At 39.3% G+C, this 27,848-nt stretch overlaps 1 protein-coding gene across 7 annotated transcripts in view; it reads left to right on the top strand.

The window, feature by feature from the left end:
- cdk10 (cyclin dependent kinase 10) overlaps window positions 1–27,600 on the top strand; it is a 28,760-nt gene extending 1,160 nt beyond the window's left edge. For 2 of the 7 annotated variants that reach the window (XM_072279839.1, XM_072279842.1), the window contains exons 2-13: window positions 1,153–1,225; window positions 8,759–8,830; window positions 12,173–12,275; window positions 15,083–15,164; window positions 15,365–15,432; window positions 18,536–18,588; window positions 18,995–19,064; window positions 20,373–20,432; window positions 20,533–20,656; window positions 22,347–22,485; window positions 24,141–24,196; window positions 25,653–27,600. In XM_072279839.1, coding sequence (XP_072135940.1) covers window positions 1,153–1,225; window positions 8,759–8,830; window positions 12,173–12,275; window positions 15,083–15,164; window positions 15,365–15,432; window positions 18,536–18,588; window positions 18,995–19,064; window positions 20,373–20,432; window positions 20,533–20,656; window positions 22,347–22,485; window positions 24,141–24,196; window positions 25,653–25,916 — 1,164 coding nt within the window. In that variant the 3' untranslated portion in view covers window positions 25,917–27,600. Of the gene's footprint in view, window positions 1–1,152; window positions 1,226–8,758; window positions 8,831–9,660; window positions 9,744–9,798; window positions 9,897–12,172; window positions 12,276–12,299; window positions 13,312–15,082; window positions 15,165–15,364; window positions 15,433–18,535; window positions 18,589–18,994; window positions 19,065–20,372; window positions 20,433–20,532; window positions 20,657–22,346; window positions 22,487–24,140; window positions 24,197–25,652 lie in introns of those variants that run through there. The other 5 variants (XM_072279841.1, XM_072279840.1, XM_072279843.1 and 2 more) reach the window with 5 other exon arrangements.
- Window positions 27,601–27,848: the final 248 nt, after the last annotated feature.

Raw genomic sequence — 27,848 nt, 5'->3', positions numbered from 1 at the left:
ATATAGAAGAAAAAATATATAAGAAAATCGTAGTCAGTATACTTTATACAGTATACGTATATTGAATAGATTAAAAATCGCGCAAAAACTGAAATACTGTATATTAAAAAAAAGTGAGTTAGTGTCCAAGGGTTCAGTGTCCATTTAGGAATCGGATGGCGGAGGGTAAGAATCACTGAGTGCGTGCCTTCAGGCTTCTGTACCTCCTCACTGATGGTAACAGTGAGGAAAGGGCATGCCCTGGGTGCTGGAGGCCCTTGATACTGGACGCTGCCTTTCTGAGACACTGCTTCTTGAAGGTGTCCTGGGTACTTTGTAGGCTAGTACCCAAGATGGAGCTTACAAGGCAGTGGGGCTATTTACCCATATATGTGTATTACTTAGAGTGTTGCAAAATCTATGTGTTTTTCCACAGCCCTTTCCTATTCTAGCTGGTGAATTCTGTTGTCTGTCGGATGGATTGTTTTTGTTTTCTTGATGTGATATAAATTGTTGATGTGTGGCCAGAGCTAGGATTGGAACTGGGGAATACAGCCGGGATTGGGAACACTAGGATCAGGAGCATACAGATGCAAATTTACATAGTTGTTACACCTTTGGAGAGGGTGTTTGATTACAACCTCATTGTCATTGCCAATAGTCCAAGATTTACCTACAGGACACTCTGCCCCATCCCTTGCAAACAATAAGAGTGGACTTGTGTACATTCATTGATATAACCAATACAGTTAATCAGATAGCTGACAGAAAGAAGTTTGTTTTCAGTGAATTAAAAATTCATATGTTGAAAGTTAACCTGCAGATAATTTGCTGTGTGAATTAATTAAGTAAAATAAATAATGTATTGTGTAGGCCTGTATCTTTGGCACTAGCAGCTTTTCTAAGTCAGTGGATCTTGAAAGCTACCCTGTCATTAGTTTTTGTTGTACCTTTCTCCCCCTGTACAGAATAGTTGGAGGAAACCATGCTATCTTGCACAGATCTGGCTGTAACCCTTCTAAGGTTAGCTGTCAGGAAGAGTTTCAAATTATGAATCAATACCATTACATCAGAGATCCAAGTTGCATTCAAACAATTTTTTATGAAAATAGGAGTTTCATTCACAAATTTTCTTCTGTGTTGAAATGGTATGTTTGTATTTTAACTTTGCAGCTGGGTAGAGGCAGAAGTGTGAAAGAATTTGTGAAGCTGAATCGTATTGGTGAAGGAACCTACGGTATTGTATGTAAGTCCAACTTTAATTTAATTCTTTCATAATGGGATGATTAAGATCTGCTGTTTTTATTTCAAAATCAATGAGGTTCGTGAAATATTCTTTTCAACCATTCTTAGATGTTTCAGGTGTGATAGTACTCAAGCATTCACTCTCATTGACCCATTGTCCACCATGCTTCTCTCTTCAGTTTTCCTTTCCCCATTGTCCAGTTCCATGGCATTGTTCCACTGTGAACATTATATCATTCTCAAATGGTTTCTCCTTCATCGTCTGCATATGTTCCGTTCTCAGGCATCAACATTTTATGCCAAAGGACAAATTATGCTAACAAGAGAAAATCTGCAGATGCTAGAAATCCAAGCAACACACACAAAATGCTGGAGGAACTCAGCAGGCCAGGCAGCATCTATGCAAAGGAGTACAGTCCACGTTTTGGGCCGAGGCCCTTCCTCAGGACTGGAGAAAAAAAGATGAGGAGTCCGTGTTAGAAGGTGGGGGGGGGGGGGAGGGGAGGAAGAAACACAAGGTGATAGGTGAAACCGGGAGGGGTGAAGTAAAGAGCTGGCATGTTGATTGGTGAAAGAGATACAGGGCTGGAGAAGGGGGAGTCTGATGGGAGAGGAGAGAAGGCCGTGGAAGAAAGAAAAGGGGAGGAGCACCAGAGAGTGTGAGAGGGGGAAAAGGGGATGGGGAATGGTGAAGGGTGATGGGGGGTGGTGGCCATTATCAGAAGTTCAAGAAATCAATGTTTATGCTATCAGTTTGGAGGCTACCCAGACAGAACATAAGGTGTTGCTCCTCCACCCTGAGTGTGGCCTCATTGTGGCAGCAGAGGAGACCATGGATTGACATGTCAGAATGGGAATGGGACGTATTAAAATGGTGGCCACTGGGAAATCCCACTTTTTCTGGCGACGTAGGTACTCGACGAAGCTCTCTTCTTAGCTAGTATATGATTTCACATTTTACTGTCACCCAGCTCTATCAGACCACTTTTTTCTATTAACCTCCTGTGTCTTGGCACCACTTCCTGCATTTGAGATGGATGCAGCAAAACTCACAATAAGCAAAAGCAGAACTATCTTCTTTGGTTTCTATAAATTTTATTACTATTTAATAGTTTTATTATTATTTAATTATTTATGGGCAACTGTAATGAAAACCAATTTCCCCCGGGATCAATAAAGTATGACTATGACTATGAATAAATAATTCTACACCTTTGGTTTTTAGCATAATTTTACTCCTTGACCAAACAACTCATACAGAACACAGAATTCATAATGTTCAGCCTAGAGTTAGCTTCTGCTGTGGTTCAATCTCTCTCAATGTTTGCTATCATTCACCCTCTTGCCCACCTCCTCATTACTGAAACCTTAATTCATGTCATTAACATCTTGTAGCTGCCCTTATCCAATGTACTTTTATTTGATTTTGATGTTTCTGCCATTGTAAACTAATAAGTAACCCAAAAGGTTTCAGCCCTAACCTTTACTGCATCCTCGTGATTTTTTTCTTAATCAATTTGACTGCAGCCTTGTATCCTGAAGAATCGTTGATAAACTTATTGTCTTCCACTTCAAAAGCCTTCAAGGCCAAACTCCACAGCTTTCAAAATCCCTTTGAGCCAAAAATCCCCTATGCACATTTTGTCCTCTGTATAACCCAGCTTCTCTTTCATCAATCCTCTATTTGACTATTGGTGATAACCCCTTGTACCATTTTCCTCTACCTGCTGGATCAAAACTCATTCTACAATCCCACACCCATACCAGCTCCAGACTTGCCTTTAGAATTTTTTCTAACATTTGCTTTATATGTGTACCAGTCCTCCAGCTCAATTCTCTAGCCTCAGAAAGGGTGCACCAGCATGCGAAGCACTGTGAGATGTCGTTTTACACTGTATGTACGAGCACTTTAGAAATTGAAGGCCAAAACTCTAACTCTTACACTCTGTGAATATAAACATTATTTAGCGCCATGGTAGAGTAGCTGTTAATGCAACACAATTACTGCTTGGGGAATCGGAGTTCAATTCCAATGTTGTACATCCTCCCCATGAACATGTAGGTTTTGTCCGGGATGTCTGGTTTCCTTTCACGTTCCAAAGATGTACCAATAAGTAGGTCAATCGGTTATTGTAAATTGTCCTGTGATTAGTCTGGGGCACTGTTTTTGGGTTACCACCTGTTTGGTTCCCAGACCACATCCCCAGTGTCTCCCTCTCCTTTTCCATCTGTTACATAAAAATTGTGAAGAATTTTGATTAACGACGCACAGTAAAAGAAAACAGGAACTGCAGATTCAAAGCAGTGACAGGTAATTCAAATCTATTAAAAGCTACAAATAAAACTGTTTCTTTATTTAATTAAAGTAAAGACAATTTTCATCTACAATTTAAGAGCGTACCTTTGTAGTCCAACCACTGTATTCACAATTTCATTGCTTTTTCACCTTTCAATGAGGTGGATGGGCTTGGTGCGGTGATATCAGCTTTGCAACATCAGGCTGAATGTCACTCAGAAGGACTGTCAGATCTCCACGTTCAGCTACTTGAAGTCTATTTTATTGCTCTGAAAGAAGTTGGGCCACTGCATGGAAACCACACTTCGCTAGTTAAGATTTTGAAAAGGCGATAAGGAACATCTTGATATTTTTCCACAGAATGGGATAGCATTCAGAGATTTCTCGTTGCAACCAAAAGTCTTGATATGATTTTCTGAATCTCTGCTTCAGCTCAAAGCCATTTTGCGGTGGGATCAGTTCTTCCTCCATCCTTCCAGTTAATTCCTCGTTACAAGTGTTCAGGAATGGATTTATTACCCAATCTGATATTTGGATCAAGAGAAGATGGATCCAATGCAGATTACCGAGGAGGAGACATTTGCCGTCTTGAGGCAAATCAGGGTGGATAAATCCCCAGGACCAGACAAATTGTTTCCTTGGACCCTATGGGAGGCAAGTGCAGAAATTGCTGGGGCCCTAGCAGAGATATTTAAATCATCCTTACTGACAGGAGAGGTACCAGAGGATTGGAGGATAGCTGATGTTGTTCCACTGCCTAAGGAAGGCTCTGAACTTAAACCAAGAATTTATAGGCCAGTGAGTCTGATACCAGTTGTGGGAAGGTTATTGGAAGGTACTCTTATAGACCGGATATATAAGTATTTCAATAGTCAGCATAGCTTCATGCTGATAGGTCATGTCTAACCAAAGCTAAGGAGTTATTTGCAGAAATTACCAGGCAATCTCAGGTGGTGACAAGAGGGCGTACAGAAGTGAGATATGCCAACTAGTGGAATGGTGCCACAGCAACAACCTGGCACTCAACGTCAGTAAGACGAAAGAGCTGATTGTGGACTTCAGGAAGGGTAAGACGAAGGAACACATACCAATCCTCATAGCGGGATCAGAAGTGGAGAGAGTGAGCAGCTTCAAGTTCCTGGGCGTCAAGATCTCTAACCTGGCCCCAACGTATTGATGTAGTCATAAAGAAGGCAAGACAGCGGCTATACTTTATTAGGAGTTTGAAGAGATTTGGTATGTCAACAAATACACTCAGAAACTTCAATAGTTGTACCGTGGAGAGCATTCTGACAGGCCGCATCACAGTCTGGTATGGAGTGGCTACTGCACAGTACCGAAAGAAGCTGCAGAAGGTTATAAATCTAGTCAGCTCCATTTTAGGCACTAGCCTAAAAAGTACCCAGGACATCTTTAGGGGACGGTGTCTCAGAAAGGCAGCATCCTTTATTATTAAGGACCTCCAGCACCCAGGGCATGCCCTTTTCTCACTGTTACCATCAGGTAGGAGGTACAGAAGCCTGAAGGCACACACTTAGTGATTCAGGAACAGCTTCTTCCCCTCTGCTATCAGATTCCAAAATGGACATTGAATCTTTGGACACTAACTCACTTTTTTTAATATACAGTATTCCTGTTTTTGCACATTTAAAAAAAATCTATTCAATGTACGTAATTGATTTACTTGTTTATTTATTATGTTTTATTTTATTTATTATTATTATTATTTTTCTCTCTCTCTGCTAGATTATGTATTGCATTGAACTGCTGCTGCTAAGATAACAAATTTCACGTCACAGGCCGGTGATAATAAACTTGATTCTGATTCTGAAGTGGATAAGTTCAAGGCAGTGGATGTTGTCTACATGGACTAGCAAGGCATTTGACAAGATTCCACATGGGATGTTGGTCAAGAAGGTTCAGTCCCTTGGTATTCAAGAGGAGGTAGTAAATTGGATTAGACATTTGCTTTGTGGGAGAAGCCAGAGAGTGGTAGTGAATGATTGCCTCTCTGACTGGAGGCCTGTGACTAGTGGTGTGCCGCAGGGATCTGTGTTGGGTCTGTTGTTGTTTGTCATCTATATCAACAATTTGTATGATCATGTGGTTAACTGGATCAGCAAATTTGCAGATGACACCAAGACTGGGGGTGTAGTAGACAGGGAGGAACACTATCATGGCTTGCAGAGCGATCTAGATTGGCTGAAAAAATGTGCTGAAAAATAGCAGATGGAATTTAATGCAGACAAGTGCGAGGTGTTGCACTTCGGTGGGACCAACAAGGGTAGGTCTTACACAGTGAGCGGTAGGGCATTGAACAAAGGAACCTGGGAACACAGGTCCATAATTCTTTGAAAGTGGCGTCACAGGTAGATAAGGTCAGAAAGAAAGCTTTTTGCACAAATCAAAATACTGAGGAGATGGGATGTTATGTTGAAATTGTACAAGATGTTGGTGGGGCCTGATTTGCAGTATTGTGTGCAGTTTTGGTCACCTGCCTACAGGAAAGATGTAAATAAGGTTGAAAGAGTACAGAGAAAACGTACAAGGATCTGGAGGACCTGAGCTAGAAAGAAGGATTGAATAGGTTAGGGATTTTTTTTGCGACGGCAAATGTTGCACTTAACCAGGGTTAACTTGGACAGAAATATGGATATGACTGATTTGACTTTGATTACTGAAAGAAGCATTCTAATCTTCAATGAATTTTATCACAGTTTCCAAAAGCACATAGAGGTGTCTCAGGCAGTTTCCTTTGGGAGCCGTTTGAGTTCTGTGTGCAACAGCCAGTATTCAAACTGTTTGTCATTCTCAGTACAAAGCTCTCAACATGGTCGAGAATTGAGTGCGATGGACTTGATTTTATTTACCGCTCTGTTAACGGTGTTTAATGATTTGTGTAGCTAATTACATAGGCCTTTTGCAACAAGGTGTTGTCTGTTAATTGTACGGTGAATTCTCAATCAGGATTGTGGGAATGATGGTATTAAGTGCTGAGCTATAGTCGATGAACAGCATCCTGACGTAGGTGTTTGTGTTGGCCAGGTGGTCTAAAGCCATGTGGAGAGCCATTGAGATTGCATCTGCCGTTGACTTATTATGGTGATAGGCAAATTGCAATAGGTCCAGGTTCTTGCTGAGGCAGGAGTTCAGTCTAGCCATAACCAACCTCTCAAAGCATTTCATCACTGTCGATGTGAGTGCTACCAGGCGATAGTCATTAAGGCAGCCCACATTATTATTCTTAGGCACTGATATAATTGTTGCCTTTTTGAAACAAGTGGAAACTTCTACCCGTAGTAGTGAGAGGTTGAAAGTATCCTTGAATACTCCCACTAGATATTAAATATTAACTCCTCTGTTGTATCTGTTTCTAGGCCCCTTGCAAATAACAACTCTTAAACCATATTTTTATCTTTTTTGAATCTAAGATTTGTTGACTGGCAATATTGATCCATCTGACTTAAGAGAAAATTCTGTTGTCCTAAACATGTTGCACAATGCGTCTTCTGCATTCTCAGACATTTCAGCTATTTGTCTTTGAACAGAGTTGTCGCTGAGCGGATTTGCTTTAATTATTTGGTCTGGTGACTTATTCAAAACAGTACACAGAGCCTCTGTTACTGCTGGCAGAACCAGTTCTTGTCCAATTGTATGGGGCTTTCCAGATTTAGCAATGAGTAATGAAATGTTGTATGAAGCACACAAACCATCACTTTTTGTTGTGAAGTGCTTTCTATTTTTGAAAGTTTTCACAGAGTGACTGAAAACAAGCCAAGGTCTTGTTAACTTTATCAGAGTGTTTTCTCCTCAGATGTTCAAGGAGCATAGATGGTTTCACTGCTTCATTTGAAAAAATCTTCTTCACACAACAGACGTATTGGCTGTTGTTGGTTGCTTGGTACTGGTATAACTCCATATTTCAGATCCTCCACACTATATCTTCGGCATTTCTTTTTTGTTTGGTCTGCTTCTGCCATTTTTGTTATGGATTAATGGCCATGGTCAATTACCTGTTGTTTAAGGCCAACCAATAAGGGGGAAAGTATGATCTCCTCATATTTCAGGCAAAACCTGACTCTCTGACTGAAGGTACATAAAGTGGGGCAGCAATACCTTGGTTGGGTCCTGTTTTAGAAAAATGCGGTCAAGACCAGTTGAAAGGGCAGATTCTGAACTTTATCCCATTGAACGCCATACCCTAATTCCCAGGAACTGCTTCACTGTGTGAGCATGGGAACTATACTAGCTAACCCTGCACTACAGTAGTGAACAGCAATAACGTGCAGGCTAGGCCCGGAAAAACAATTCCTTCAGTGCAGATTTCTGATCATATGCTAAATAAAGAAGTGTCACATTGCTTTTCAGCAACTATAATGCACTTTAAAGTTCAAAGTTTAAAGTACATTTATTATCAAGGTATGTATACTATATACAACCCTGAGATTTGTCACCTTACAGGCAGCCACAAAACAAGGAAACCCAGTAGAACCCGTTGAAAAAGAAGACTGCCAAATACCCAATGTGCAGAAAAGACAATAAATCGTGCAAACAGTAAAAGTAAGCAAACAATATTCAGAACCAAAGTTCACAAAAGTGATTTCATGCAGCCACAAAGCAGTCACAGCCAATCGAGGAGCCCATTTGTTGCAGGCCAAAGCCTCAGTTTAGCGCAGAGATGAGTAGACTTCACAAGCAGCGTGCTGAACACCAGCTCATCCCTTCCTTCTGGCCTGAAACCCTGACCTTTACAGTCTGGCCCGGTGTTTAAGTTGTCCAAACAGTGGGTTGTTCCTTGCTCTCAGACCTGGCCCTACCACTTCGATATACTCTTGGACTCAGGCTTTGAGGAAAGGGTGGGCTAGCAAAAGAAGAGGCAATTATTGATCATTGTAATTTTAATCAATTACAAGGCACTGAGGATCAAATGCTTGTAATAAGTAATTCATTTCTTAAGTTAGGCTTGTAATCCTTCAGTTCCCTCTTGCTACCGAGCACCCCTCCCTACCGCCCCCTTTACCTTTATCACACCAGGGGTGGGGGGTGATAATCACCCACTTTGGGAACTACTGGTCTAGGGTTAAATAGATGAGTTGCTGTGTGGTATGGCTCGTTGGGCTGGAGAAGCACTGTAGTTTGAAATAAAAATGAATAAAATATAAATGTTTTGACCTCTCCTCTTGATTGTGAATAGCTGCAAAGTAATAGTTTCAGCATTAATGTTCTTTATTGCTTTAGACCGTGCCCATGATATGAAAACTGATGAAATTGTTGCTCTCAAGAAGGTTCGAATGGATAAAGAAAGGGATGGTAAGTTAGAGATAATAAAGTTAATACCAATTGTTTAATGCTTTGTAGGTAACTCAATTCATCTATTTTAAATGTTAGTCTGATAATGTTTGAAATCAATTCCACTCCAAGTAGATATTTTGAACAATGACTACTTTGGACTTAGTCAATTAGAAACTTTTACTCCAGCTAACTATTAAAAAAATAGGAAAAAGCCATTCATATATTTATATATAAATATAGTACAGTCAACTTTCTCTACTTCAGGATGCTTTGAAATCCTTTATGCTTATTGTTTGTGCAATTTTAATTTAGGAGCATCTGCACCAATGGATTGCCCTTAAATTCACAATGATTGACACCCGTGACCATATTTTTTCATATATTAAGTTCTGGGGTCCAATGTCAGCAGTAAGATCAGAATTTAGAACTCAAGAAGAACCAGTACCAGTTTGATGAGAGTACCCAGGAGATAGAGAGAATTAATCACAGATTTAGGAGTTTACTGGATTGGCAGCTTAGATTTTTGTGTTTAAGTCTACAGTAATGTATAAAAATATGCAACACCCAAGTGTTGGGACATAGTACAGCTGGTACTTTGGAGAACTTTGTAGAGATGTTTTGAACACTTACTTCATGGAAATATGAAATAAATTTAATGGTTTTTAATTTTTACGTTATGAAATAAGACCATAAGACACAGGAGCAGAATTAGGTCATTTGGCCCATCGATTCTGTTCTGCCATTTTATCATGGCTGATCTATTATTCCTCTCAACCCCTTATCCTGCCTTCTCCCCGTAACTGTTGATGACCTTACTAATCAAGAATCTATCAACCTCTGTTTTGAAGATACCCAATGACTTGGCTGTCAATGAATTCCAAGATTCACCACCCTGGGGCTAAAGAAATTCCTCTTCATCTTTGTTTTAAAGGTACATCTTTGTATTCTGAGGCCGTACCCTTGGTATGAGACTCTCCCACTATAGGAAATTTCCTCTGCTTGTCCACTCTACCTGGGCCTATCTCTGAAAATAAACTGCAGCTGGATTCTAATAATTTCTGATTGGATCTCATTATGTACAAAGGTACAGTTGGCATTTCTGTCTTTTATGCAATAAAGCAGTCCATAGTCAAATGCAACAGGACTTGGACAATATCAAGGCCTCGGCTGATAAGTGGCAGAATTAGTACCAGATTTATTATCACTGACTTATGTATATGATGTAAAATCTGTTGCTTTGTGGCAGCAGTAAATACATTGACATAAAATTACAGCAAGTTACAAATTAAATAAATATAGCAAAACAATGAATAATGTGGCAGTGTTCATGAAATTTATTCAGAAATCTGATGGTGGGGGAGAAGAATAATTTGACTGTGGGATTTCTGGCTCCTGTACCTTCTCCCCATTGGTAGGAAGGAGAAGATGGCATGTTCTAAATGGCGAGAGTCCTTAGTGATGGTTGTCACCTTCTTGAGACACAGGCCCTTGAAGATGTCCTAGGTGGTGGTCTGGGTTGTGCACACACGTGCCAGGCAGTGATGAAGAAAGAGCTATTACCCTAACTGGCATTATTATCACTGAACTGCCCAACGGTCAATATCCTGGGGGTTACCAATGACTAGAAGCTGGAATGAAGTAGCCATAAATACAACAAGATTACTGCAGTAGGTCAGAGGCTAGGAATCCAATGTGAGTAACTCACCCCCTAACTCCCCTGAGCCTGCCCATCATCTACAACTCTCCCATCAGGGGTGTGGTGGAACACACTCCAGTTGCTTTTTTGAGCGCAGTTTCAAAAGCACTCAGAAAGCTCAGCTACATACAGGACATAGCAGCCCACTTCATTAGCACCCCATTGGCACCACCCTGCTGGCACTTCATTGGCAGCCCATCTGCACCCATTCACTCATTCCACAACTGATACACAATAGCAGCAGTTTGTAACATCTACAGGATGTACTGCAGCTACTCACTAAGATTACTCAGACAGCACCTCAAAATCTTTAGATCTACTGATGAGGAAGAAAAGGACAGCAAAAGTATGGGGAACACCATCACTTAGAAGTTGTCCTCAAGCAACATAATGTCCTGACTTGGAAATACTTTCAGTGGCCACTTTATTTAGGTACACCTGAACATCTGCTCATTAATACAAATATCTAATCAGTCATTCACGTTGTAGCAACTCAATACATCAAAGCATGCAGACATGGTCAAGAGGTTCAGTTTTGTTCAGGCCAAACATCAGAATGGGGAAGACATGTGATCTAAGTGACTTCAAGTGTGGAGTGATTTTTGGTGCCAGGCGGATGGATTGAATATTTCAGAAACTGCTGATCTTCTGGGATTTTCACGTGCAGCAGTCTCTAGAGTTTGCAGAGAACGGTGTGAAGAACAAAAAAACTACTTGTGAGCGGCAGTTCTGTGGGCAAAAACTCGTTAATGAGAAAAGTCAGAGGAAAATGGGTGATCTGGTTCAAGCTGACCAGAAGGGAACAGTAACTTGGATAACCATGCGGAGCAGACTCAATGAGCCAAATAGCCTAATTCTGCTCCTATATCTTGTGTCTTATGGTTACAAAGTGTGGGCATGCGGCCAAGTGGTTAAGGCATTGGACTAGCGACCTGAAGGTCATGAGTTCAAGCCCCAGCCGAGGCAACGTGTTGTGTCCTTGAGCAAGGTACTTAATCACACATTGCTCTGCGACGACACCGGTGCCAAGCTGTATGGGTTCTTGGACAACATTGGTGTCGTGGAGAGGGGAGACTTGCAGCATGGGCAACTGCTGGTCTTCCATACAACCTTGCCCAGGCCTGCGCCCTGGAGAGTGAAGACTTTCCAGGCACAGATCCATGGTCTCGCAAGACTAACGGAAGCCTTATGGTTACAAAGAAGACCATCTGAACATACAACACATCAAACCTTGGAGTGGATGGGTTTCAACAGCAGACCACCACACTGGGTTCCACTCCTGTACCTAATAAAGTACCCATTCCTTCACCAGCTCTGTTCAAAATCCTACATCTCTCTCACCCTGTAACACCGTTGTGGGTAAATCCACTCCTGAATGACTGCAGCGGTTCAAGAAGGCAGCTCGCTTCCACCTTTCGAGGCCAATTACAGATGGGCAATTAAATGGGTTTCAGCCTGCAAAACTCACATCCCATGTATGAATATATATAAAAACGGAAAGCTGACAGAATTTAGTTTTATGAATTTATGTATCATCTTTTTCAACTTTGGGACATCTCAGAGTGATTTATAACTTTTGAAGTGTTGTCATTGTAAGCAGAAATAGAGTTTAATTTAATAAAACTGCACAGCCAAGCTTCTTTGTTTCTTTTGCTTATTTGCAGGAATCCCCATCAGCAGTTTGAGAGAGATTAACCTACTACTTAAACTGAGACACCCTAATATTGTAGAGCTAAAAGAAGTAGTGGTGGGAAATCACCTGGACAGGTCAGTGATTTGACTTTTTACCTGAAGCTAACGGACAAGCCAGACTTTTGAGGTTAGCTTTTAAAAAAAAACTTAATAATCTTAAATTTTCAATTACGAGAAGGAAAATAATCATTTCTCCTTTGAGGTTTCTCTACCTGTTGTACGATCACGTTGTAAAGAGAACGGGCAAATCTTTTGATAAGCAGTTTGTAGTTTTAAAATACAAAACTATCAGCACAAAATTTGAAAATTTTGTAATAACTTTATTAAAGTTAGTTTTGCTTAAAAAGGCAACAAAGCTTATTTTGAAAGGATAGAGACCCACCTTTTTGCAACAGAGGTTACTTCTAAAGACTTTTTCAGATTGACTTTATTTGTTACATGTATATTGAAACATCAAAACACAGGGAATTGTATTGTTTGAGTCATCAACGACCAACATAATCTGAATATGTGATGGTGGTAGCCCACAAGTGTAATTCACACATCTTTGGAATTTGGGAGGAAACCAGAGCCCTTGGGGGAAACCCATGCTATCATGGGGAGAACATACAGTACAAGCACTTTATAGAGAATGTTAGGAGGATGTTACCGAGGTTCTGTGTTGATGGACTGGACTGTGGACTCCTTCAGTTATGTTTTTAATATTCTGTGTTTTCACCCATTCTTTTTGTGTGGCGTGTTTTGTTAGGTTTTTTTTGTGCAAGGGGAGGGGGTTTGGGAGAATGATGTTCTTGTTGTGTTTTGTTAGTTTCTTTCATGTGGATGGAGGGGTGTTCGGAACATCGAGGCGATTGTGGAAGGTGAGCAAGGGTTCAGCACCGGCTGCCTGGCTTTTGAATTGCTGATGGGACGGATCTCTGATGCTGGAGAAGTTTGTGGGCCCCATCGCTCTCTGATCCGTCCCATCAGCGACTTGAAAGGCAGGCAGTCGGGACAGAACCCTTGCTCGCCTTTCGGTTAAGATGGCGCTACCGAATGTGTGCGATAGCTTCCTGGTCGTCAAAAAACTAAGAAATATGACTAAAAACATCACTAAAATACCTTTCCTGAGGTAAGTTGTGTTAAATTTTCACCACAAACAGTGAAGGGCGAGTGATGATGAGAAAAGCTCGGGGGATGAATCATTGCAGGTGGAGTTCCAATGCTCGTACAACTGGCTCAGGAGTGAGGTTGGATCACTCTGGGTGCCGTAAGGAGAAGTTGGGCCCGGGCAGAGGAGATTTGATTTTGAGGTTCGAACAATGCGAAGTTGGATCACTGTAGGTGCCAAGCTGATTTGAAGAACTTGAGAGCGGCTTTGGGCTGGGCCACGAAACCTGGGCCTGGAGTGAGTCGCTGGGCGGCATGGTCTGGGCCCAGAGTGAGTTACTGGGCGGCATGGTCTAGGCCCAGAGCGAATCGCTGGATGGTGAAGTCTGGGCCTGGAGCTAGTTGCTAGGTGGCAAAATCTGGGCCTGGAGTGAGTCACAGGGCGGCGTGGTCTACACCTGGAGCCTTTTGCTGCAGCTGGGTCCTAGTGTAAGTTACGATTCGCTGTAAGAATTTAAATTTAAATTCCGGCCCAGATCGAAGGCCTGAACTGATTTTGCTTGCTCTCTGCGATCTTCACTCCTCTCTCCAGGGTGCTGGCCCCGAGAGCCTGAAAAGACAGGGCACTGGTCAGAACGAGAGCCGATTTTGCCCATTCTTCACAATGTCATCTCCATGGCGCTGAGGCAATGAAGGCTGCCCCGGCTGCTGGGCTCCATGCCCACTAATATGATGAACTGATAAGCGAGGCTTTCTGGGCTGCTCAGGGGTTCAGATCTGAGGACTCAATTTTAGTTTGAAATGCTGTTGTTTGCTTCAATTTTTTGAATTATTTGTACTTTTTCTCCTCTTGTGCATTGAGTGTTGGTCTTTTATTTTTATTCTTTTTGCTTAATTGGGTTCTTTCGGGTTTCTTGCTTTGTGGCTATCTATAGGCAAACAAATCTCATGTCTGTATAATTTATACATTCTTTGGTAATAAATGTTCTTGAATCTGTTGTCGGAGGACAGGCCTCTGCGCCTTGTTACATTTGTTATTTTTTTGTGGGGCTGGGGGGTTTGGGGGTGGATGATCATGTTGTTCTTTTTTAGGCAGGGGTGGGGGGTGGTTTGATGTTTTTTTTTGCAGGGGTGGGGGTGGTTTGATTTTTTTTGCGGGGCAGCGGGGTGGTTTGATGGGTTTTTTTGAACGATCTCCTTGGCTTTCTTTGTTTCCTGACTTTTTGGGGGAAGATGAATCTCAGAGCTGTATACTGCTTACAAACTTTGATAATAAATAAACCTTTGACCCTTTTGACATCAATGGCGCTGTAAAGCGTTGCACTAGCTGGTACTCTGACGTTCCACCCCCTATGCTCAGTTTGTCTTTAATTGTTGCTTTTTAATCTCCCCGTATTTACCTCATTATTAAGAGAAAAGGGATAATCTATTGGTAGTAAGTTCTGTAACTGGTAAATGTTCAAAAAGGTTGATTTTTTATTATGACAGATTCTGTTGGAAAAAGTTTTGTCCAGTAATGCCCTGACATACCCTGACAAAAACATACTTCTTGATTTGTGCAAATGTTACTCCAGTGCAGTAATGAGAGCTGATGATCAAAGCCACCACCTGGTGTCAAATGAAACATTTATTTACTTACATTTTGAATATCAAGGCATACAAGCAGCAATTTTAACATCCTTAGCTTCACAGTATTGTTAAGTTGTTGGTCAATAATGCTACTACTAACGACCGTGTGTGAGGACCAGTAGGAGACAATAAATTCACTGCAATTTAAATTTTATTTCCCACAGTATTTTCCTAGTAATGGGATACTGTGAACAGGATCTTGCCAGTCTTCTAGAAAATATGCAGTCACCATTCTCAGAGGCTCAGGTAAACAGAGAACTATTTAACATATTAGAATCTTTTTACAGGAGTTGCTTTACAAGTACAAATTTCTGCTTGAAGTTTTAGTACCAATTTAAAGTAATAAATATATGCTTTTGTATTTTTAAATATATGCTCCACATTTTAATTATGAGTCCCAGAGCTTTTTAAAATTTCTTATTTTTGTTGTTTCTGTTTTTCTTAAGGTGAAATGTATAATCTTGCAGTTATTAAAGGGACTGCAATATCTACATGAAAACTTCATTATTCACAGGTGAGTGAATTGAAAAGTTCAGCATCTGAGTAATTTTGTTTTAGCTCAAGCAATGATTGAATGTGAATGAAAATTTAAAAAAATTGCAGTTGTTGGTAATCACACAAAGTGCTGCAAAGAAAGTGGAAACTAAGTTAAACATATTTGAGTAAAGTATGTTATTGAGTACAAGAAGCATGACTTTCTTTCTTGGGCCCTTAGCTCCGAAGTGGAGCGTAGGCCATTGATGACCTCCAGTCTGCGTCATCCTCTGAAGTCGATGGTATGGTTGGAGTTCATCAACATTTCTATAACCCATTGCATCCAGTGTACAGGGGGTTGGCCAATACAGCTTCACCAGAGCACTGTTGGCCAGCCATGATCATTTCCACCTCTCACAACGAGGATGAAGGGATGGACTTTGAGAGGCATACAGGAACTGTATTCCATAAAAACTGGTTCAGCAAGAAAACAATTGAGCCTTGCTGGGTTGAAACTGCCGAGATAAATACCGCATTAAAAACAAATTAACTTTTATAGTGTCTCTTAACTTCTCAGAGCTAGAATATAATGTAAGACCACAAGCCAAATGAGTATAATCAGGCCACTCTACCATTAAGTCTGCGTGGCCATTTCATCGTGGCTGATTCATTTTTGCTCTCAGCCCTATTTTCCTGCCTTCTCCCCATAATCTTAGATGCCCCTTACTAATCAAGAATCTATCAATCTCTGCTTTAAGTACACCCAGTGACTTGGCCTCCACCCTCACTGGTGGCAATGAATTCCACAGATATACGACCTCTGGCTTATGAAATTCTTCCTCATCTCTGTTCTAAAGGGCCATCCTTCTATTTTGAGACTGTTCCCTCTGGTCCTAGACACACATACTATTGGAAATATCCTCTTCATGTCCACTCTATCTAGGCCTTTCAATATTTGGTAGATTTCAATGAGATCCCCCTTCATTCAAGCTCAAGTTTATTGTCATCTGACTGTGCATATATATAACCAAACGAAACAACGTTCCTCCAGACCACAGTGCACCCATAAAACATGTATCCCACACAGCACATGAAACAAAATATTACTTATAAATAAGTTATTTAAATACAATTCAAAATGCATGTAGTGCACAGTACAAGTAAACAGTAAACAATTCACTGTCCTAGTGACGAGACCTCAGTGCTGGCAGAGTATTCATTAGTTTCACAGCCTGAGGGAAGAAGCTTTTACCCTGTCTGGCAGTCCTAGTCCTGATGCCCCTGTACCTCCATCCTGATGGTAGTAGGTCAAAGAGATTGTGTGATGGATGATAGGGATTCTCAACAAGGATCCTCTACAATGCTCCCAGTAAATATCACAAATAGTGGGGAGGGAGTCCCGGTGATCCTCTCAGCAGATTTTACTATCCTCTGTAGGGTCTTGTTGTGCAATATCTTGCAGTTGTCATACCACACAATGATACAGTTAGACGGTTCACTCTTGATGGTGCTCCTTTAGAAAGTTGTTAGAATGGGTCCAGTTGCATTCCTCAATCTCCTCAGAAAGTGTAGATACTTTTGTAGCTTCTGGACTAGTGAGGAGGTGTTATCTGTCCAAGTTAGAAGTAATCTTTCTTGTAACCTCCTGTGAGTACAGGTCCAGGGCCATCAACCGCTTTTCATACATGATGAAATATTGAATTGGGCTATTTCTCTTTGCACATGGGTAAAACCTAAAACCATTTTATCTGTTGACTTAAACTTTACAAATAACCATTAAGTTCAACATATCAATTAAATGATCCTGATACAAAAACTTGCAGATGCTGGAAGTCCGAAACAAAAAAAATACTAGAAACACTCAATAGGCCTGGCAGTTTATACAGGGGGAGGAATAGACAACGTTTCAAGTCAATGACCCTTCAGTTTTAATGTATCGTGGTTTTTGCTAGTTCTGTTAATGTGAGAACACAGCTTAGGAGTCAATCATGTAGTGAGACCAGTCGACCAGTCAAAAGAGAACACTACTAAGCTTTATAGGACATAATTAGTTCCCTACTACTTATTCCATTCTCAAGTTTTTTTTTTAAGATTATGCCCCTCAAATTATTAGATTTACTGAATTTATTAGTATTTTGATCTATAGGGGAGTTCATAACCAGCACATTTTTAGCTCAAGGATAAAAATCACTACAGCGATGATACAGGATTAATTAAACTGATTTCTGAAGTAAGGTGGGAAGTTAAATTGTAAGAGCCAAGTCGTCAATGGTTTACTCTTTTTCATAAATGCTGCCTGGCTTGCTGAGTTCCTCCAGTATTTTGTGTGTGTTGTTTAGGATTGCCAGCACCTGCAGAATTTCTTGTGATTGTGAAGAGGAAAATTCCCAAGTTTTCATATTTTAGCATTGACTTATACTTTGTAGAAATAACATTGTAGTTTTACTCCATTAGCCAGTCTTTTTCTTGTTGATGTGATTTGCCGAAAGAGAATGATGTGTTGAGTAGAGAGATTTTGCAAGTAAATATCATAATAAATACTAGCCCAATTATAAAAGCCATCTAATATTTATTTGCAGTGTCTCTTTAAATAAGGATTTGCAGAAGTTTACTTCTTTCAGAATTAGTGGCACCTATCAAGAATTTGTATTTAAATCAGTGATGAGCAGAGTTTCTTAAAATAAAATTTGATTGAGATTCAACTGAGACCTAAAGATAAGATCTAAAAATTAAATTAAAACTGTCAGCAAACAAATAGACAGTTTTAATTGACTTTATTGATGAGTGACAAAAAGAAGCAGTGTAAAATCAAGGCAGGCATTTAGAACGCAAAATTCAAATTGCATTTTGAAAATTTAGGTCTAAGTGCATTTTTAGAGAAAGTTAAAATGGTTCTGTTGGCAAATTTTGACATATTCGGGAATTCCCAAACCATTGTCCTGATTATGACAAGGTATGGGTTCAGGCTATACTAGTTGTATACTATCCTTGTATCTTAGTGCATCAAACCAATACAAATATGGTATTGTTGACTTAAGACCACAATGTTATGACAAAGAACCAGATGGTCAACAAACTGCCAAATTTTGTTTTTTACCTTTTGAAACAACTACATTGGTAATAAGAGCGTTCCATTTCTTCAGAGACCTTAAGGTATCCAATTTGCTGATGACTGATAAAGGGTGCGTGAAGATAGGTGAGATTTGTATATTTCTTTTGTATTAACCTTATTAACATAAAAATTACATACTAATATCTTATATCAGCCGTATCTTTTTAAGTTTAAATTTAGCCTTTAAATGCTTGTTTTGGACATGATTGTTTTAGAAGAAGCTGTAAAAAATAATAGTAGCTATTAATGTAATTTTTAATTTGTAATTTTTTACTGTGTATTTGCCACTCTAATTTTTTGTCACCACACTTACCTCATTTGGTATGCAAATATTGACTGCTACGTTATGACTAACTGCTCAGCTACAAATTGCTTTGGAATGTCCTGAAGTTGTGGAACATGTTTAATAAATTCTTTCTTGCTTAACACTTATTGTCCATTACATAGCTTTCCTTTTTAAAATCTGTAAGTGTATTGTGTATCATTACAGCGGACTTTGGGCTGGCACGTGCATATGGGGTGCCTCTAAAACCCATGACTCCAAAAGTAGTAACACTATGGTAAGTTGGCAGAGACACGTTAGTGGAAGTCTTATGATAATTATAAGATGACTTAGTACTAAGCTAAAGGTGTAGCTAGGTTTGGCCCTTCCTGGAGTTACTCCACATGCTTTAATGCCTCTACATTATCTGCCCCATCACCCCCTCCTGCTTTTATATCCAGCAGCATCTTGTGGCTCTATTTTAGTAATTGCTGTACAGGTATTTTAAAATTTAAAATACTTACATTGGTTTGGTGGATAGGAACATATGGAAAGAACAGATAAAGAATTTAAGCAATTTTAATTTGTTCCAAATTACTTCAAAATCTCTGTAGGGATGACTGGATTCCTTTTACCCAGAGTATTTCCATATACTCAGATGCTGGCACTTTAGCACAGAGGTTAGCACAATGCTTTACAGTGCCAGCGGCCGGGATTCAGTCCCCGCCACTGTACATTCTCCCTGTGCTGCAGTTTTCTCCCACAGTCCAAAGGTTTACCAGTTGATAGATCAATTGGTCATTGTAAATTGTCCCGTGATTAGGCTTGGGGTTTGCTGTGCACTGCAGCTCGCAGGGCCAGCAGGTCCTGTTCTGCACTGTATCTCGATAAGTTAAAAAAACAATTGGGTGTGTTGCATAAAGAATGGCTGTAGAATTATCCAAAGCACTATTGCTCCTATTTTAAGAAGTTAGCAAAATAAAGCATGCCGTGGCTTTAAAGAACTAAACAATCTTTATTTATCACTTCCCTCCAAAGCTCTGAACGATGTTCATGGATTTCCTGCACTCAATACACTTGATGTTCCTACTTCTGTAAATTGATCTACGTAATCGATTGTCCAACAAATTTGTAGATCATGTTGGTTATTGACTCTAGGATTCAATGCAAAATCCCACACTGTTGTTGCATTGCAAATATTGATTAAATGTCAGAGGCTAACCTTCATGAAACACATTACTTCCGGACTCTTAGATGAAAAATAGACTTCTTAAAAGCACTTTGTGGTAATGTTGTTCCCCACTGAGACATTCAGGTTAACTTGGTTTACAATTGTCTAAATTAGTCATTTCTTTTTGTGATGTATTTGTTGTGATTTTGTGGTACATTTGTTCATGTTAACTAAATAAGGTGATGTACTAAACCATAGTTCACAGTAATTTTTAAAGCTTTGCAGTTGGTTCCCAGGTAGTTACAGATCACAGTATATACTTACAATGCGTGGTTTTATTAGCTATTTTGACTTTGTGAAACATTAAGGATTGAGGCGATGCTTGTGTACAGGACTTGGAATTCCTGACTGGATCTTGTGTTCTTACATTGTTAGGTACAGAGCACCTGAATTACTACTGGGAACAAAAACACAGACTACAGCTATTGATATGTGGTTGGTAGCTTATGTGCATGGCTGTCTCACCATTTATGTGTGTTGCTAAACTTTGTTTTAGCTTTTCTCATAAGCTGCTCTTGTTTTTTGTTGTTAACAGGGCAGTAGGTTGCATCCTTGCAGAGCTACTGGCACACAAACCTTTGCTTCCTGGAAGCTCCGAAATCCATCAGATTGACTTAATTGTTCAGTTATTAGGGACTCCGAATGAGAACATCTGGCCTGTAAGTCTTACTGAAACCTATCAGAGGCCTTGGATATTAATATTGTTTTTAAAGCAAAAAAAATTACTCTGAGAAAATTTACGTTCATGTTTATTTTATTTCATTTTTTTGCCGTTCATCTCAATTTAAAGTTAATATTCTCCTACCAGATGGGCTCATACAGGAGCATCAATTCAAAATGCCTTTCTGGACAAGTGGACTGATTTTTTAACTGCAATAAACATACCCAAGCATGTAATTTTGCCAAGTGCATGCACTCTATTATAGCATAGTTGATATTTAGTTTATAGTATTAGGTAGAGTCCTGATGAAGGATCTTGGCCCGAAATCTCAATGGTTTACTGTTTTCCATAGGTGCTGCCTGGCATGCAGAACTCCTCCAATATATTGTGTGTTTATTAGATTGATTTACCTGGTTCACAAGCTGACATTACATTTGGTGGCATCCACTTCTTTCTTCTTTAAAAAGCACAAGTAGTGTTTTGTCCTGTTCTATTGATCATCAGTGAGTAATATGACAGTTACAATTGTAAGTCTTTGGTCTGATGGGAGTAAACTGGAAGTAACTAAGAGCTTCCTAATTCTTTTATCATATGTTGGAGTCCATTCAACTTTTGCATTAATTTTATTATTTTTATTCATTTTGTTTGCCTAATATTGAGCTTTGAATGAAAAAGAGATCCTTCTTAGAATCAGAATCAGGTTTATTATCACCGGCATGTGACGTGAAATTTGTTAACTTAGCAGCAGCAGTTCAATGCAATACATAATATAGCAGAGGAAAAAAAAATAAACAAGTAAATCAATTATGTACATTGAATAGATTAAAAAACATGCAAAAACTGAAATACTGTACATCAAAAGAATAGGTAGTGTCCAAAGGTTCAATGTCCATTTAGGAATCGGATGGCAGAGGGGAAGAAGCTGTTCCTGAATCACTGAGTGTGTGCCATCAGGCTTCTGTATCTCCTACCTGATGGTAACAGTGAGAAAAGGGCATGCCCCGTGTGCTGGACGTCCTTAATAATAGACACTGCCTTTCTGAGACATCACTCCCTAAAGATATCCTGGGTACTTTGTAGGCTAGTACCCAAGATGGAGCTGACTATATTTACAACCCCCTGCAGCTTCTTTCAGTCCTGTGCAGTAGCCCCCCCGCCCCCCATGCCAGACAGCGATGCAGCCCGTCAGAATGCTCTCCACAGTACAACTATAGAAGTTTTTGAGTGTATTTGTTGACATGCCAGATCTCTTCAAACTCCTCATAAAGTTTAGCCACTGTCTGGCCTTCTTTATAACTACATCGATATGTTGGGGCCAGGTTAGATCCTCAGAGGTCTTGACACCCAGGAACTTAAAGCTGCTCACCCTCTCCACTTCTGATCCCTCTATGAGGATTGGTATGTGTTCCTTCGTCTTACCCTTCCTTAAATCCACAATCAGCTCTTTCATTTACTGACGTTGAGTGCCAGGTTGTTTCTGCGGCCCCACTCCACTAGTTGGCGTATCTCACTCCTGTACACCCTCCCGTCACCACCCGAGATTCTACCAACTATTTGGCTATAGGGAATATTACCAAACATTTGTAATTATCTTTGCTTGAAAAAGTTGATATGATACAGTTATTACTACACTGGATTTGATTCTATCATTTAACTCTTACATGCATATACTGTATGTTGTAATTTAGGGCTTTTCCAAGTTACCATTAGTGGGACAATACACTCTGAGAAAACAGCCTTACAATAACCTGAAGCACAAATTTCCATGGTTATCAGAAGCTGGCCTCCGACTTCTCAACTTCCTCTTCATGTATGACCCAAAAAAAAGGTATTATAACATAGTGTCTCTATTTAATGAGGTTTCCTTTCAGTGGCGGTTCATGTGGGGACTTTGCTCAGAGCTACTGGAAAATTGGGTTGGTCTTAGGAAGGTAGTATAGTTCAATGGGTGTTGCCTTTTAATCTAAAATTATTCTAACTACTTCCCTTGCAGAACTTCCTGCTATGACTTTTAAATTTTCAGCTGATGTGATGAAACAAATAATTCAGATTGTAGTTAAGGTGGAGAAATAAAGTTGTTCTTCTTTTTATGTAATTGTAATATGAACTCTTTGCTAAATAATCTATTTTAAAAATGTTATTTTTTAAACTTGCTTGCCTCGGTTTGTTCCTATTTCTCCATTTTTTTTTGTTTTGCCTCACTTTTCTACAGGCCAATTAGAGCGGACAGTTTAAAATTGTTGAAGTTGATTAATTGAGTTTAACATCCAGAAAGAATGGAAGTATGATTTGGTCCATTGATGTTGTTTCATCTAGAGTTCAATTTTATGTTAGGTGATCAACATTCCTTCAGCACCTGGTTTCTGGGTGATATTAATCTTTTGTTTTGATTCATGGTCTGTGTTGAATTCTGAAGGTAAATCGTAATTTGTGAATCCTGATTTACGTCATTAGGTCTCGTGCTCTTCATCAAGATATTGCTTCAATGTGCTTTTGTCACAGCGTGTTCTCATAAAACTCCACCACACTGTACTTAGATTCTAAGTGTAGACAGAATTAATGTAAAGGATTAGGTTTGTAAGGGGGTAAGAGGATTAGATGGCACCTGAGGAAGATTTTTTTGGGAGGATGATTGGCATTTACAACATGCAGCCTGGGTGGAGAATGATGAATGCAGACACAATTGAAACATTTAAAAAGATCTGGATAGATGCTTGAATAGCCAGGCTTAGAAGAAGAAGTCCTGATAAATGGCATTATACAGATGGCTACTTGAAGTCAGTAAAAGCACAATCAATGGGCCCAAAATGGACACAAACCTATGCTGAAAGTCTCTATGACTGTGTGTGTGTGTCCCTCAGTCTTGGGTCCTCTACCAGAGGCCTGGGAGCTTGTTTGGTGCAGTATCCTTGCAGTTCCTAGTAGTGCGCTCTTTTGGACTGAGATCTCAGATGTTGTTCCCAGGATTTGTTGGAGCCACTCTCCCAGTCCAGGTGTCACAGCTCCAAGTGTTCCTATCACCACTGGGATTACTCTGGCTTTAACTTCCACATCCTTTCTGTCTGCTCTTTTGAGCCCTGGTATTTCTCCAGCTTCTCATATTCTATCATCCTGATGTTACTGCCATTTGGAATTGCCATATCTATTACTATTGCTTTCTTCTGGTCCTTGTCCAATAGTACTACGTCTGGTTGGTTGGTTCATACCTGCTAATCAGTCTGTGTCTGGAAGTCCCACAGGATGTGTGTGTGGTGTGGGACTTTTTAAAATATATTGCTCCTTTTCTCTGTTCTTAAGTTGCAGTGTTATTTTTCTCTGAAGAATTTAATTGGTTGTTGATTCATTGACTCTCAACATGAGTAATTGGGAAACTGCTAATTTTCTGAAAAACCTCCAGTAGTCTATTAGATTTCAGTTAATGTAATTGTACACTGGCATTCAATTATTAGGATGCAGAAAAACTGATGGATATTCTATGTTTTAAGGGCTACAGCAGAAGATAGTCTGGAGAGTTCCTATTTTAAAGAAAAGCCATTGCGTAAGTTCAAAAATATTTTGTAAAAATTAGCAATTTATTTTACTTGGAATTGTGCTGATCTTTTTTTTCTGTGAGTCAAAATGACACTGTGATTAATAGTGAAACTTCGAAGTGTGCTGGAATGCTATGATCCTTACCTGCATTTTTACATAGTCAAGTATATTATAAATATACCTTTGATCTCTGATATATTTTGTCATCTGCAGTAATTCCACTCACATTTATGACTTGTACAAATTTTGCCTGTTTAACAGTCACAAACCCAGCTTCTGACAAAGCCAGACATTCGATTCCTTGTTGCAAATCTATTTCTGACTCTGAAGCATCAGACATAAGTAGTATGGGAATCAAAAATCATGAAAAAACAATTGTTGTGCAACTGCTCCACATTAACCATTCACAGGAAGCTATTACTGTGTTGCCACTGCTGATTCTATACTGACTACATGTTCACTATGTGCACTGCACCTAATACTTATTGACATAAAGATCACAGGCCCATCGTAGACTGTTAGAATTAAAACAGTATTTCAGTGATGTATGACTTTAAGGCAGCACCAAGACATTGTACACAGAGTGGATTTGATTGCACAATTCTCTATATGCTGTGACAATTTATCATCAACATTGTGCTATGCAGTATGATGTAGGCTGTCATGGTCTCATGACCATGATCGTTCTCAGCAAATATTTTTATGTAAGTGGTTTGCCATTGTCTTCTTCTGGGCAGTGTCTTTACAAGACAGGTGACCCAAGCCATTATCAATATTCTTCAAAGATTGTCTATCTTTTCATGGAGAAGATAGTAATATTCAGACAAATTCATGGTATCAAAGCAGAAATCAAAATGATTCAAAAATAATTAAAAGAATTAAAACTTCTGAAGTCAATTAGTTTATCAAGGTGTATGCAGTATTATGGCTGACAATCTCATTGAGAACAAAATGATAACAGTTTCAACGGTGTTTACAGAAATAATAAATAAGTGGAAGTTTATGTCAGAAGTAAGACGATCGGACAACATTTGCAGCAACTTCAGAATTTTCGGTTTTAACTGGTGAAAGACTTGACACTAAAAACATTCATGTTGTTGAGGGCAGGCATTTTTACCATCATTATGAACAGTTTCCCTTCTTACAACAATGAAGGACTTGACTTGAAATGCTAGTTGTCCATTTCTCTCTACTGATACTGTTTGACCTACCCCAACATCTTGCTTCTTCCTTCAAAATAATTAAGAATATTTACTAAGTATATTTTTTTACTGCGACGTTTGGGCCACTTATTCATCTTCCTAACATTCTAAAATCCAAATATGACGGTATTCAGCACAAGCATCCTCACCTCTAGTAGTTCATGAAGTACTTGATTGAATTGATTGAATCGTATAAAGGAATTTAAACATTGAAATTGGATGTAATTTTTAAGGTAATGTTTTATTTTTGTTTCTTTGAAGCATGTGAACCAGAACTTATGCCAACGTTCCCCCATCATCGTAACAAACGAGCTGCTGCTAGTGTGGATAACCAACAGAAACGTCCCAAGGTGTGATTCATCGATTCTAGTGACCTGGAAACCATCCTCCAGTATAACTGTCTTTTGTTCAGTGGATTTTGTATTTTGTTTTATGACAATAAACTTCCCCACCAGAAAGCAGTCATCAAATCACAGGAATGAAACAACTCTGCAGTGCTGTTTTAAATTTAAGTGGATGGTTTGATGCTTTGCAAGTATGTCAAACATCTTTTCAAAATTTTCCATTAAGCACGTGATGTTCATTTCTCTTCCTCTTTTTGTATTCAAAGCATTGAATTCAAGGTATGAAACCATTTCATACTTTTCAATCTCAGTTGAAAATTTCTTGAGAAAAGGCTACATTTATTGAAAAGTTTTAACTTTTACAATGTGAACAATCTGTATCAAAAAGCTGGTGTTCCAGTATTTCTTGTGCAAGAATAAGGGAAATTGACTGGTTATTTAATTGACAGTGATATTTTCATGAATTTTATATGCCAAACCTCAGAACATGAAAAGATTTTACAGACAACTATTACACTTTCGTAAGGCTGTGTGTGGTTGTGCAGAATGCTGCATTCGAATTGAGAATGCTATTCAGGAAGATCAGTGTTCTGTAATCACTAAGATTTTTGAAAAGTATATTGTCATTATGTATTTTTTAAATCAATCTATTATACATTCTGTCAGATTACACTTGAGAGCCAGAGCCTGTATTGTTTCATCCCAGCTGGCCATTAGTGAACTAACCAAGCCAGAGATAATCCAGGTGCAGAAGAGACAAGGGTCTGAATTACCAAACTATCCAACTATTTAAAACTACTTAATGCACAAAAAAACAAATATTTCAACAAATTGTCACTTATTTTAAATTAAGTCTTTCATAATGTGTAGTCAGCTACCTGAATTAAAAAAAATTCCACAAGCTTAAGTTTTTTAGGCATGTAATTGCAATACTTATGCTGTGATGCTCCCCTCTTATCATAGTTCTATGTTGTTTTGGCTTTGACCAGATGTTTCTTTTCATGTATAAATTAGTATTTGTACAGTTGGATTCCACCATTGTATTCAACCACAGATGGTATCAGACACAGTAAAATACCATCGGAGAGAGATACAGTACTTGAAGACCTACACATCATTTTAAGAACTGCTTCTTCCCTTCACTAGATTTCTAAATGGTCCATGAACACCATCTTACTATTTGCCTTTTGCACTATTTTGTTACTTAGTGAGTTTTATGTCTTTCACTGCACTACTGCTGCAAAACAAATTTCACAGCATAGGTCAGTGACAGTAAACCTGGTTCCAAATGACACATTTGATTACTTAGATCCATCTCTCCTGAATATTAAATTAGAAAAGGACAATTCTGTTTAGTTACCAGAAAAACTTGTGTTGTGCTGAAATATACTTTTTGCTGGCAGATGGGAAAGGAACGTTTAGCAAGATCCTGTTCCCCAGATCAATACGTTTATATGACTATCAGTGTGCGCATGTTGCTAGGTGAAATGAGGAAAACACTGCAACAACACATTTGACTTCTGGCTCACCTGCTTACTCATTTTCAAGTCCAGTAGCACAGCTTAATTGGTGCTGAGTTGAGGACCAGATGCAGTTAACGTTTGATTCCTTTATACTTTATGGCAATCGGGTGTTTAGGACTGGACTTCCAATCCATTTGCCTGACACTAAGTCACTACTGGCAGACTTCTCAATTCCACAGGATGCCATAGGAGTGAGACTTGCACTTCCACGCAGCTGCAGAACATCAGTGTGGCCACGGGGCAAGTGGAGTATAATCTAACCTATATTTCAACAAGGGGGATTTTATAGAACTTCCATACTACATGGTCAAATCTCCATAATAAATCCATTATACACTTCAATATGGTCTTGGCTTTTTCAACTTCAATTTTAGCTAAAATTGAGGTGGTGTGTATCTCTTAGGGAGCAAGGGGTTTGACTAGACTAAACAGCCAGGTACCAAATTAAGAAGCAAACCAGACTGGATAATAATTGATATCTGGTTTAACATCCAACTGAGAGACCCTTTTGCCAGATTGTACCCAAGAGAGTTAAAAACACATGTCAAATACTGGTGTGGAAGAAATGGGTCTTAATAGAGCACTGACAT

Source organism: Mobula birostris, chromosome 15 (assembly GCF_030028105.1).
Source record: "Mobula birostris isolate sMobBir1 chromosome 15, sMobBir1.hap1, whole genome shotgun sequence".
Lineage (NCBI taxonomy): Eukaryota > Metazoa > Chordata > Chondrichthyes > Myliobatiformes > Myliobatidae > Mobula > Mobula birostris.
The sequence above is the reverse complement of the archived record's forward strand: the minus strand, read 5'-3'. Positions and strand labels throughout refer to the sequence as shown.